The 14,218-nt window shown below is 36.3% G+C and overlaps 1 protein-coding gene across 2 annotated transcripts in view; it reads right to left on the minus strand.

Moving 5' to 3' along the window:
- The window catches only part of LOC150099965 (reversion-inducing cysteine-rich protein with Kazal motifs-like), a 364,445-nt gene that overhangs the window by 161,986 nt on the left and 188,241 nt on the right, over positions 1-14,218 (minus strand). For both annotated transcript variants that reach the window (XM_090402524.1, XM_090402523.1), the window contains exon 13: positions 2,815-2,952. In XM_090402524.1, coding sequence (XP_090258650.1) covers positions 2,815-2,952 — 138 coding nt within the window. The remainder of the gene's footprint in view (positions 1-2,814; positions 2,953-14,218) is intronic.

Below are 14,218 nucleotides of genomic sequence, written 5' to 3' on the forward strand. Positions count from 1 at the left end.
TCATTCATGAACAAATTGAAAAGCAGTGGTCCAAGAACAGAGCCCTGTGGCACTCCACTAGTCACAAGCCGTCTTTCAGACTCCACTCCTGAATAAACCACTCTCTGGTATCTCTCCTTCAACCACCCTCCTATCCATCTCACCAACCCTATATCTATCCACATCTGCTCCAGTTTACTGATTAGGGTTCTATGTGGTATCCTATCAAAAGCCTTGGCAAGGTCCAGTAGTATTACTGTAAACCCATTACCCTATCCAGTTCAGCCGTCACTGTGTTATAAACGTGAGCAAGTTACTGAGGCATGATCTACCCTTCACAAAACCATGTTGTCCCCCATACAATATCCCATTTTCATCTATCCAATCCTGTATTCTTTTCTCGACTCATTTCTCTAAGACCTTGACAATGATTCCTGATATGCTAATCGGTCGGTAATTTACAACAGAAGTCTTGGAACCACCTTTATGCAGTGGAACTATTTTCCCCTCTTTCAGCCCCCTCGGGACTAACCCAGACCTGAGACGCAAATTAAACAAAATGGTCAAGGGTACTGACAATTCTTTAGCTGCTTCTCGTACAACACGAGCTGGTATACCATCCAATCCTACAGATGTATTGACATTGAGGTTGTGCAATAGACTACTCACCTCCACTTCATTCACCACAATTCCCGTATAATCTACTGGTACATTCGTTTCTGCAATGTTACCACTTGGATGATATATTGTTGCAAAGTGCTCACTCGGTAACTCAACTATATCAACTGATTCAGTTAACTCCCTACCATCGGCATTCTTTAAAATCATTCTGCCATGTACATTTTTCCTTTTACTTGCTACATATCTAAAAAACTGTTTAGGATTCTCTTTAGCCTGCATGGCCAATTTTCTTTCGTAATCCTTTTTTGCTTTTCTTACCACATTCGTTACCCTTCTGGCCTGCGCTTTATACTGTTCGTGTGCCTATCGGTCACCTTTCTCCTTAAATTCCCTCCATAGTTGTTTCTTTTTTTGCAGCTCAAGCTTAATGGTGTTATTCATCCATTTAACCCCTAGGTGATTTATTATTCGGACTCTAGGTATACAGTCAGCCATTGCTTCATGCAAACACTTCTTAACTACCTCCCATGCACTATCGACTTCTAGTCCTTGCAGTTGTACATGTCATGGCACTGAACCAATCAAACTCCTAAGCTTGTCATACTTTCCAGCCCGATAATTCCACATGTACCCTGTCTTAATTGAAAAGTCTACACCTTTAGCCACCTTCCAGGTCAAGACCCTATGATCACTCTCACCAATTGGCGGCAATGTGGTCATATTTGTTACAGCCAAATCCTCTGATGTAATTACTAGGTCAAGCACTCTCTGATCCCTAGTATTTTCCATTACATGCTGTCCATAATATGTTAAAAGTTTTTCCCACTTGGTTATATTATAAATTAAAGATGCCAAGAAATTATATTCTTGGTTTCATCCTTTATTCAAGTGTAAGCAAACAAAGTTTGCACATGAAGTAACTTCATGACAGGGCAACTCATATATACAGGATAATGACTTCACATCAATTGCCTTAGTATCCCATAATGCAACACATACACACATCCATATGGACATGTACAATGCTATGCACTATGGGAAGGGGCCACTGATCCCTGACCGGTTTTGACTTTTATTGCAGTCTCAATTGGGATTCGAACCCGAAGCCTTTTGACTGGAGAGTGCATACGCTAACCACTCGGCCAAACCAGGCTGGCAATCCCTGTCTCTCTGCAAATTCAACAAGACTTTGTGCTCTCCATTTCTTTGTCTCATATTTGCACACCTAAAGCACTTTCTCTCTGTTGTTTCTTGTCTACTTTACAGTTAAAGTCATCCAGTACAATTACAATTTTCTCCTTACCTGATATATGCATCTTAAATATGAACTTGTCATGTGGCATCCTGTCAAATGCCTTTACAAAATTATACCTTTCTCTCATAAAATACTCTTGTTACTTTATTATAAAATGCATATAGATTAATTGAAACAGGGATACCCTTTAACAAATTCATGCCGATCTTCAAAAATAGTATTAACTCTCATCTATGGAATTAATACATAAAAAATGTATTAACCACCTTACCGGCCATTATGGATCAAATACGCATCCGCATACGCTTCGTATCCATCATATATTTCAATGTAATATCAATGGTATTACAATTTTAATATGCACTTCGCATCCATGATAACTTGAACGTCTATAGACGTCTTGGCCGGTAGCATGGTTAATCATCAGATCATTCAGTAATTTCATTTCATGTACTACTTTCTTCTTAACATAAAATTTTAAATTAAAGGTGCTTTTCACTGCAGCTTTATTTTTACTGTAATGGTACCCTATTCACAAAAGACTGGAAACTCTACCCAGAGATGAAACACAGCATTTTTGTGTCACTTCAAGCCTCCAGTAACCGAGATTATAGTTACAACAAGGATGGAAAGGTATCAACTATCAAAAGAAGTGGATAAATGCAGACTAAAGATTAAGTCAGAAGAAATAACAATTTTAGAATGAAAATTGTATTTTATCTTCTTTTCTTCTCATGAAAGCCTACTCATTACAAATTAGAATATGCAATCTTTGATGAGAAGAAAAGAGAATAAAATAAGGCTTGGTGTACAATAGACACTTCCAAATCTTGAAAGAGTGCAACTAACCCCCTGATAACAGTGAAATCTCTGTATCTGATTATATTACCAAAATATCATAAAACTTAACTATTCATGAAACTGTTCTTTTAATATGAATAAATTTCCATAAAACTTACCATGTACACACGTATAGGGTAAACATGGTTGTCCAAAAAGGCAATGCCGATTAACAATGCACACATCACTACTGCTACAAGGATTGGGTTTACATGGGTGTGTAACTTCAGCAGGTGTCACTGCTTTTTTGGCTTGCACTAAAACATAAATAGTTTTCTTTTATATATTCATTTAATGACAGAACTATCTATATTTATAATGATGTATATAATATTTTAAATATAATCATCATATAATTCATTAGGTAATTTCATTTCACGTACTACTTTCTTCTTAACATATCATCATCATCTTCATCAAATTTCCTGACATGTACCCTCAAGGAGTGTACAAGATATGATAGTAGTACATGAAAAATTTACATCATTACTAACTTCCTATCTACAATTTTAAATCCTCCATATCAGTTTATTACTTGTCAAGACTCCAATATTATCATCAGATCATATATTTCTAACGTCTAAGGCACATTGTACCGTATCAATCCAACTATATGTTGGTCTTCCTCTGGGTCGTTTTCCTGTCAACCTGGCAGAGAACACTTGTTTTGCTAATCTTTCCTCGCCCACTCTGTTTAAGTGACCATACCACCTGAGATTAGCTCTGCTAACACACTCCTGGATGCCAACAATGTCAAGTTCTTTCCTAATATCCTTGTTTTTAATATGATATTGCCATTGATGCCATCTGTTTACGCCTCTAATCTTTCTCAGGACTCTCATATCTGCGGTCTCTAGCCTTTGGTCAAGTGTTTTACTTCTGACCCAGCTCTCAGATCCATAAGTTAAAACTAGTTTGAACACTGTCTTGTATACAGCTAATTTAGTGTTCTGACTAATTTCTCTCTTATTCCATATGAATTTATTCAATTGACTTCCTACCATACCAGCTTTGTTGATTCTGTTGTCTATTTCCATATTTAATTTATCGTCTTCAGTAAAAATCGTGCCTAAGTAGCTGAAATGTTTTACTTGTTCCACAGGTTCCCCATTCACAATGCAGTTGATATTTTCACCAATTCTACCTATTTTCATTGTCTTTGTCTTTTTAATGCTGACCTTCATATCATAGCTATTACAACAGTTATTCAATTTAGTCAGGGAATCTTGCAAACTTATAGCGGATTTATTCAGAAGTATAACATTGTCTGCATAAAGCAAAGCACTGACATTAACATCACCAATTTTAATATCATGTTTAATACCACTTTCCTTCATAATGTGATCCATATAGATAATGAATAATAGACGGGATAATGTACATCTTTGTCTCACACCAGATTCAACATTAAACCATCTTCCTGTACTTCCTTCAATTCTAACTGCTGACTTACAACTCAAATAAAGACTAAGTATTGCTTGATATAATGCCCCATTGACACCATATAACTGTAGCGTATTGAATAGCTTCTCTCTTGGCACCTTGTCATATGCCTTATCCAGATTGACAAAACTTAAATACAGATCTTTGTTATATTCCACTGATTTTGCCACTATTTGTCATAAAGTGAAGATCTGATTCTGACAGCCTCTATTTGGCCTGAATCCAGCTTGTTCTTCACCAAGCTTTTCTTCCACAATTCTTCTCAACCGTTTCTCAAGAATACTTGCATAGATCTTGCCAGGAACACTCAGTAGGGAAATACCTCAGTAATTCTCACATTCAGTTTTATTTCCCTTTTTATATATGGGCACAATTAGAGCTCTACTCCAACCATCGGGAATTCGTCCCTCTGTCTAGGTTTTCTGAACTATGCAGTGCAGCCACTGTAAGACTTTTACACCACCATACTTCAGCATTTCTGGTCGAATATCATCTACTCCTGCCTGCCATTCCACATTTCAAGCCTTTGATGGCTTTTTCTACTTCAAGTATGGATATGTATTCCTGACTGTATGCCTGTTGAGTGTTTTTTACCACTGTACTATCACTGCTTGGCCCATTTAGCAATTTTTCGAAGTAATTACTCCATACTTCAAGGATATCTTTTTCTCCTGTTTTCATGTCACGATTATCATTTCTAACTCCTTTTACAGCCCTCTTCCTCCATTTCTAAGCTTCTTCAACAACCTCCAGAATATCTTACCACCTTCTTGATATTTATTTTCTATGTTTTTGCCAAAGTCCTCCCATGACTTTTGTTTAGCTAGTTTTACACAATATTTTGCTTTCTTACATTTGTCACTGTATTCTCTAAGAGCAAAAGCTGACATTAGCAAGGAACTTTTGATATTATTTCTTCTTTTCCTTCACTGCCTCTTTAACTTCCACCCACCATGGAGTTCTGATTTTTCTATCCTTGCAGACAACCTCACCACATGCCTCTCTGACTCAATCAGTCAATGTTTTCTTCAGGATTTGACACTGAATCTCCAAGGTTTGGTTCCAGTTCTCAAGCTGTTTCATATTTTCTTGAATTATGTTTGTGTATTTTAGTCTACAGTTCACATCTGAGAGCTGCTCAACTTTTATTTGCTTTAAAACTTCTATGTTCTTCTTTTCAATATGAAATTAAATTTTATCCTACTCAAGACTAAATGGTGATCACTTCCTATTTCAGATCCTCTGTACACTCTACTGTCCTGCACCGAGAAAAATCATCACTATCAACAATAACATAGTCAATGAGACTTTTTTTTATTCCTTGCCTCTTCTCTCCATGTGAATTTGTGCACATTTTTATGTTGGAACATGGTGTTAGTAATAACCAGTCCATGTCCTGAGCAGAAATCCAACAGGTATTTGCCATTATTATTAGATTTGCTCTTTTCTCCAAATTTTCCCAAAATATTTTTGTATGTCTCACAATCATTTCCTACTCTGCTATTCAGATCCCCAACAAGGACCAACTTTTCCTTTTTCATTGTGTCAGTTGCTTTTTCTAAAGCCTCAAAAAATTCCTCCATTTCTACCTTAGTAAAGCCTTCTGTGGGACCATAGGCACAAATAAGTCTCATTGTCCAGTTCCCCATTCTGATATTTGCCCACATCACTCTACTTGAGACTGCCTGCCATTCAAGAAGATTTGCCTCATATTTTGTGTTGAATACTATGGATACTCCTTCTTTTCCTTGATTGTCATTGCCTGAATATAACAATTTGTATTTATTGCTCAGAAAGATCTCACCAGTTTTGGTCTTTTTTGTTTCAGTCACCCCTATTATATCGATCTGGTACTTATCTAATTCCTCAGCTAGCTCAATTTCTTTGTATTCAGGCTTCTTATGTTGATAGTACCGATCTTTAACTGTGGTAATGTTGAGTTGGGGTGTGTTTTCAGATTTCTAACAGTAAATGACTTTTTGCTGTTCGCCCTGGTTTCCTGGCGAAAACAACGGGCGACGCCCCAGCCGGCATGAAATTTTGTCATGTTGTACCATCATTTTTTATTTTGGTTTAACCAATAAGAATACAATTTGGTTGGCTGGGGCGTCGCCCGTTGTTTTCGCCAGGAAACCAGGTTGAGTTGGGGTGTGTTTTCAGATTTCTAACAGTAACTGACTTTTTGCTGTTCGCCCTGGTTTCCTGGCGAAAACAACGGGCGACACCCCAGCCGGCATGAAATTTTGTCATGTTGTACCATCATTTTTTATTTTGGTTTAACCAATAAGAATACAATTTGGTTGGCTAAATCCCAAATTGCCAGCCCATCCTCGTTTGTTGAGTATCCAGGTAGATACCCAACAGGGTGCACCACGAGAAGGTGAGGACTGGACATTAGGTCAGAAGCCGTGGTCGGTTCTCCGCATTCCTTTAAAGGCTATGTGGAGGTCTCCTCTCAGTTATAGAGCTTTGACCCTTAAGCGCCCCTTCTTCTTAACATAAAATTTTAAATTAAAGGTGCTTTTCACTACAGCTTTATTTTTACTTTAATGGTACCCTATTCACAAAAGACTGGAAACTACCCAAAGATGAAACAGCATTTTCTTGTCACTTCAAGCCTCCAGTAACTGAAATTATAGTTATGGTATTACAACAAGCAATAAAAATCACTTCCAACCTAAAGATTTTCACAAACATCCATGCTACTAAGACTTCGACCTACAGTTTATTAGTAGCAAAGTTGAAACTTTATCTACTCTGTCATCTAGACAAACAATTATTAGCATTTCAAAATATATACAATAGACACTTAATTATTTACAAGCAGTTTATTTGATTGAAGACAAACCACAAATATGAAAGTCTGACATAAATTAATAAGTCACAATTTTTTTTTTTTTTTTTTTTTTTAAGGTTGTTACGACCACACAGATAACAATTATTATCTGTGTGGTCGAAGAGGCAGTCACTAGATTAATTATAATTAATCTAGTGACTGCCTCTTCCAGTAGTTGCATGTGTTTACAGATGTGAGATCTGCTATCAACTTAGTGAACTGAAAAGCATTATCGCTGGTATTATAACCAGCATCTTCAGAGCACAAAAACACTGTTTGTCACAATACGCGAGACTAAAACAACATGGTGTATTTCAACAAAATTGTAGCAGCAACACAAAGACTAGAGTCCTGATTTTGGCGCCCTCTATCTGAAAAAAAAAAAAAAAAAAAAAAAACCGCTATCATATATTACTAGAGTCCTAGAAAAGTGCTAGTTTTTTCTTAATATGACTGTCTCCCAGATCTTCGGCAAGTTAATACAGCCATATTTGTTGAGATTTGGAGTGTGTTTTAGGGCTTCTGTCGCCTCTAAGAACAATCTCTCTGATTTATATGGGTTTCTGTGTACTACACAGAAACCCATATAAATCAGAGTTTCTGTGTACTACACAGAAACCCATATAAATCAGAGAGATTGTTCTTAGAGGCGACAGAAGCCCTAAAACACACTCCAAATCTCAACAAATATGGCTGTATTAACTTGCCGAAGATCTGGGAGACAGTCATATTAAGAAAAAACTAGCACTTTTCTAGGACTCTAGTAATATATGATAGCGTTTTTTTTTTTTTTTTTTTTTCAGATAGAGGGCGCCAAAATTAGGACTCTAGTCTTTGTGTTGCTGCTACAATTTTGTTGAAATACACCATGTTGTTTTAGTCTCGCGTATTGTGACAAACAGTGTTTTTGTGCTCTGAAGATGCTGGTTATAATACCAGCGAAATATCAGCATCAAGTTAATAAATTAATTATTTACTTAGTTTCTGTGTTCTATTATACCGTTAAAATAATAAACAACATGTTCGACGAACATATAAGTCTGTCCACACATGAAAAGCATTATCACTAAACACATGCATCAATTAGTCAATAATCAATATTATTATTCAGGACATCAACAGAATCGCAAGACTCACTGTGGGATGTCCATCCTAAAAAACAAAGAAGTCTATCATATCACTCCTTAAACTCATTCATTGTTTGAACTATCTCTATTCTATCAGGCAATGTATTCCAGATCCAACCACCCATCATGCAAAAAAAAAAAAAAAAAAAAAAACACTCCTTACTATTCTTTATTTTTATTTTTTGGTAAGTTGGACCAATACACGAGAGGTTAGTTGGTGTCAATCAATAGTACATTAGTACTAGTGGTGCACTCAGGATTTAATCTTGGAGGGGGCCGAGCACTCAAGATTTAATCTTGGAGGGAGGGGGATCTGATTGAGCATCTGCAGTGATCGCCAATACATGATACCCGTGATCTCCTCTGGCCCAGCTCGGGCAAATGAAGTAGCACCTGAGCACTACTTCATTTACCTTGCATTCACAGCAGCCAGGATTCAAGAGCGCTATAGGGTATTCCCACCTTATGTGACCTCTAATTCATAAATAGCATAGAAATAGAAGGCACAATATAAATTAAAAAAAAAAAAATGAATTTTAATTAGGGAAAGAAATTTTTCTAGTGTTTTTTCCTTTTTCTTTTGGAGGGGGCCAGGGCCCCTTGGCTCTCTCCCTGAGTGTGCCAATGATTAGTACCCACATAGCATACTCACCACCTGCTTTCATAACTTCCAGGAAAGGCATCGTGCCTTTACTCCTTATTCTACTAGATGAAAAATATTTCTTGTGTCAATCCTGTAAATACTTTTCAACAGCTTAAATGTTTCAATCATGTCCTCCACCCCTTCATTTTCTATCCATCAAACTCTGCAGCTTGCATGCTCTCAGCATCATAACTAACAATGTAAACTCCTGATATCATTTTGGCTATCTGCCTCTGCATCTTTTCTAAAATTAATTTATCCTCTTTAAATCCCAATGATGAAATCTGAGCACATTAATCCAAATGTGGTCTGATAAGTGCTTTATACAATGGAATCACAACTCTTCTATCTCTGCTGGTCAGCATCTGTCTCAGTATTGCAGCAATTCTCTGGGTTACCTTCATCAACTTTGCGATATATCCACCTAAACTTCAAGTCTCTAACAATCATCACCCCAATATCCCTTGCCTCCTCCACTTTCTCTAGTACAGTTCAGTATGCAGCCTCCCATTGATGGATCTCAAACTTTAAGAATTTACATTTAGTTGAATTAAACTGATACTCCCATTCAGTTGTTCATCTGTCCAGCTTATTCCAATCCTCCTGAAGGGCCACTACATCTGTCCTATTACAAATAACCCTTCCCAAATTCACATTATCAGCAAACAACTGGATATCTCCACCTCTGCACTCCACTGAAAATGTCATTGATATGCAGGTTAAACAAACCCCACTTGTAACCTTCTGCTTCCCTGATACTGCTCCTCATGCAGAACTTTGTGATACCTACCAATCCCTAAAACAATTCACTAAACTGATATCTAAATATTGTAATTCAAATATCTGTTTATCTTGTAGCACCCTGTCAAATGTTTTTGTAAAATCAAAAACAATGAGAGTATGTGAATTCCCTCACCAACCACTCTTGTTACTTAATTACAAAAATCGATCATAATAAATTTAGTTTAATCCTTTATCCAAGTGTGAGCAAACAAAGTCTGCGCCTGAGAGTATCTTCAGGACTGGGGTAAGGTGATACAACACCAGGGCAACTCGTTGCAAAGGTGTAGCAAGCTACCAACACTCCTGTCTCAGTATCTCCTTTAATGCAAAACACATCTCCTTGCGAATATGTCTAATGTTATGCATTAAGGGAAGGGCCACTACCCAGACTAGTTTCGACCTTTATTGAGGTCTCTTCAGTGGGAGCCAGGCCCAAGCTGAGATACCAGACAGAAGCATTCGCAGGTCATCTCTACCTATAGGAGTTGCCAAATGGTGTGCCACCCTTTTTTTTTAATAAATTACTCTGGATTTAGAGAAAGATGTTGAAAGTTTATTTTTTTTTTTATTTTTATTTTTATTTTTTATTTTTTACTCTTTATTATACTCTAACCAAGTGAAAAATAAACTTTCAAAAATCGATCAGATTACTAAAACATGTGCACGCCTTAACAAATCCATGCTGACCTCACAGATATTACCCTCATCAGCCAATGCTCTATATGATCTCTCATTTATTTGTCCATAATTTTAACAATCGTTCTCCCACCACCATTATGCAATGGCACTATCTTACCTTCCTTCCAATCCTTGGGCACCTTTCTCATATTTTGAATCTCACTAAAAAGCCAAGTCAGTGGACCTGTCAGTTCTTTAGCACATTCTCTCAAAGCATGTGGTGAAATTTCATCCAGTCCCACTGCTTTATCGACATTCATATTACTTAGTATTTGAAACACACTCTCCTCATGCACTTCTAAATCTTGAATCCTCCCCATCCCACTAGTTACAAAACATACACTTCCAGAATGAATTACTTAAATAATGTGATCATTAAACAAATCCATTATGTTTTCTGCATTAGTCACTCTACACCGATTTTTGTCTAACAATGCATTCTTCCATAATCATTTTTCTTTGTACTGGCTAAATAGCAAAAGAATTCTTTTGGATTTTTTTTTTGGATAAAAGGGTTAATCTTGTCTCATATTCAAGTTTTGTCTTCCTTACTGTGTTAGTTAATTTTCTGGTGTGAATCTTATACTATTCATGCATCCACTCCCCAATCCACTCTTCTCATACTTCTTCACCAGCAGCTCCCACTTGATATAGTTTCTTTTCCACTTTACATCAAATAGTGTTCTCTTTTTCACTTGAGGTACACAACTTGCCATTGCTACTAACCGATAGTTTTTCATAAGCTCCCATGCATTGGTGATATTCTTATTATTATTATTTTCCTGACTTACTAAAAATCAGTAATACAATATGCATTAAAAAGATGTAATATTTCCCATAAAAGGGGATAACCAAAAGCCATCAGATTTGTTTAAGTTCAGTCAGTGTATCTTTAGATAAGCACTCTATAAGGAATCTATCTATTCTATTCTACTCCCTCAGCCATATGGCTAGTAGGCGTAGCTATATGTTACCATACTAGGAAGATGATTATGAGCAAGGTGGTTTCCGTTGCCTTCCTTGCCAATAAGGAATTTACTTATATGTAAAAGCTTAGTTTTTTTCCAAAAAAACTCTATGTTTAGTCATGATACATGTTCTGCTAGGTCAGACTGTTCCAGTTCATTACTGGATGTAAGATTTATCTTCTTCAAGATGGATGGCTGCAAATCTGCCAGATGGTCCAAAGTAAGGCAAACCACAAGAGTATGGGATCTGGTAGACATTTGGAAGGTTGAGTGGAGAAAGTTTGATTTTAGGTGAAGATACAAAAGTAGAAATTTTCCTGGCAGGATGAAAGGATACTTCAGTATATAGAGGCTTCAGAACTTTAGCTATATGTTAAGAAATCCCTTTAATATAAGGGGTGGAATATGAGTGATATCTTCATAAAATCTACAGACTGCTTATTTAAAGTCGTTCTTAAAAAGATTTGTTAAAGCTATTTTCCATAAAAGTAGATTTGATATAATTCAATTCTTGTTGTAAAAGGTCTTTAGTGGAATAAATATTATGAGCATGATGTAATAGGGTTTAAACAGTCCCAATATTTTGACTAAGATGATGATGAGAATTAGCACAGATATAATCTGCACATATATATGCTGACCTGCAGAGATAAAAGAGTTATTTTGTTGTATAAGATCCTGATCAGACCATTGGACAATTGTTCTCAAATTTGGTCCCCAGGATTAGAAGGGGATAAATTAACTGTCGAAAGGGTACAAAGGCAAATAACAAAGATGGTTTCAGGACCTGTACAATATCAGTTATGAAAATCAGCTGAGGGAATGTAGACTGCAGAGTTTGGTGGATAGAAGAAGGAGAGGTGATATAATCAAGACTTTTAAACTGTTGAGAGGCAGTTACAGGGTGGACATTGGGGAGTTCTTTCGCTTGGTGGAACAGCGAGAAGGAGCCATCCCTGGAAGTTGCGAAAGGAAGCTGTGAGCAAGAGGGTGAAGAGTGGTTTCTTTGCATGGAGGGTGGTTGAACCATGGAATGCATTGCCTGAGAGAGTGGTGAGAGCAAGAATGGTCAATGAGTTTAAGGAGTGGCATGATAGACTGTGTTTCCTAAGAAGGACCTCCCATGATGAGTCTCTTGACTCCATGGAGGCCTGAATAATAATAATAATAATGATCAGTATTACAGAATTACAGGATCAGGATTACAAAAGTAAAAAAAAAAGGTTGATGATATCAGGAGAAAATTCTTGTTTAAGTAAATTAATAGTATCTGACAAAGAAATGTTGGTGAAAAACGATACTATATCAAGATTCAACAAAATATCTGAAGGTTCTAAAAGTAGATTACAAACTTTTGTTTTAAAATCTAGGGAGTTCTTGATGCGAGAACTACCTGATTTATGAATCTTAGGAAAACCATAACTCCATTTCTGAAACGTTATTCATTGAATTTTTAAACATTGTTTTACATATTTCTTTGGATTCCTATATGAGAGTTTTCATCTCTACTCATAGCTCTCTTATACAGAAATTTAATTTAATTTACTAGTCACCTGCTCTATCAATCATTCTAGTAATACTGCAGACAACATGGAAAAATTAGTAGTAAATTTATCAGGATTTCCTCTTTCCCACAAAGTTTGTTTTCAATCACATATGATTCTTTTCAAAGTAAAGCTACTACCTTCTAATCTAACTCCATTAGAATTCAAAGCATTTAATCCTCTAAAATAGAATAATAACTTTATCATTACTCAGGCAGACAATTCCTTAATGCTACATGATTTCGCTACTTATCATTTCCTGTTATCTGATCCAACTTCTAGCCAACTAATGAAGTCAATAGACTGACTGATAATATTTCCAGTTGAGACAACAAATTAAAGAAAATAATAAAAAATATTTCATGCTCAACTGCATATATTATACAAACTTCCCATTCATAATCCAAGTATTTCATTATGACCAGTAGCAGATTGCATCAGCTATCAACCATATAAAGTTTCTAAATATTTGTCTATGTTATTATCCTTATTTAATGGAAAATCTACTTCTCACATCAAGACCTCACTAGATTTTAAAACAAAAATTTGTAATCTGTTTTTAGAACCATCAAATATTTTATTTAGTCTTGATATAATATCTCTTTTCACAAACATTCCTTTGGCAGATACCATTAATTTACTTAAACAAGATTTTCCTCCTGATATGATCAAACCTTTTCACTTTGTAATCCATTCTAGCTATTCTGAAATATCCAGAATGGATTAAAATACAGGACAAATTATACCCACTATTTGAAGAAACACCCATGGGTAGTCCTATCCCCTCCCACCCTTGCAAATTACTACATGGAGGATTTTGAAGATCAACTCCTCAAAGATATTTCTCCTAAACCTACAGAATGGTACAGATATGTAGATGATATTGGCAAAGATTTGGATGGGGATATTCAATTGTTTGCAGATGATACAAAGTTGGGACAAACTATGAAGAGCAGAAAAGATATTGTCACCTTACAAGAAGACTTGAATAAATTGAGTGAATGGGCACGGAAATGGGGATGCGAGTTCAATGTTGCAAAATGTAAGGTTTTAAAATTTGGGAAACAAAGTTGGGATGTTGAATTTATGCTTGGTGGGTATATATTGTTGGAAGTGGAGGAAATAAGAGATCTTGGGGTGATAGCAGACAAGGATCTGAAATTTAGGGGACACATTGCCAAAACTGTGAGGATAACACAAAGCATTCTGGGAATGATACAGAGGACACTGACTTGTAGACGTAAGGAGATTCTTGTTCCATTGTATAAGGCTTTGATTAGGAAACACATGGACTTCTGTGCACAGATTTGGCCACCTGGTTTGCAAAACGATGAAGAGATGTTGGAAAGGGTCCAGATACGACTTATTAAGGTAGTTTCTGATCTCTGGAACGACAAATATGAGGAAAGGTTGCGAAAATGTAATTTAAAGAGTTACATTAATTTATGATAATGGATAGGAGGAAGAGGGGTGATATGATAGAGACCTACCAGTTAGTAAG

The sequence above is a fragment of the Typopeltis vanoorti genome, chromosome 13 (genome assembly GCF_054136105.1).
Source record: "Typopeltis vanoorti isolate ZY-2024b chromosome 13, IOZ_Tvanoo_1.0, whole genome shotgun sequence".
NCBI classification, from domain to species: domain Eukaryota; kingdom Metazoa; phylum Arthropoda; class Arachnida; order Uropygi; family Thelyphonidae; genus Typopeltis; species Typopeltis vanoorti.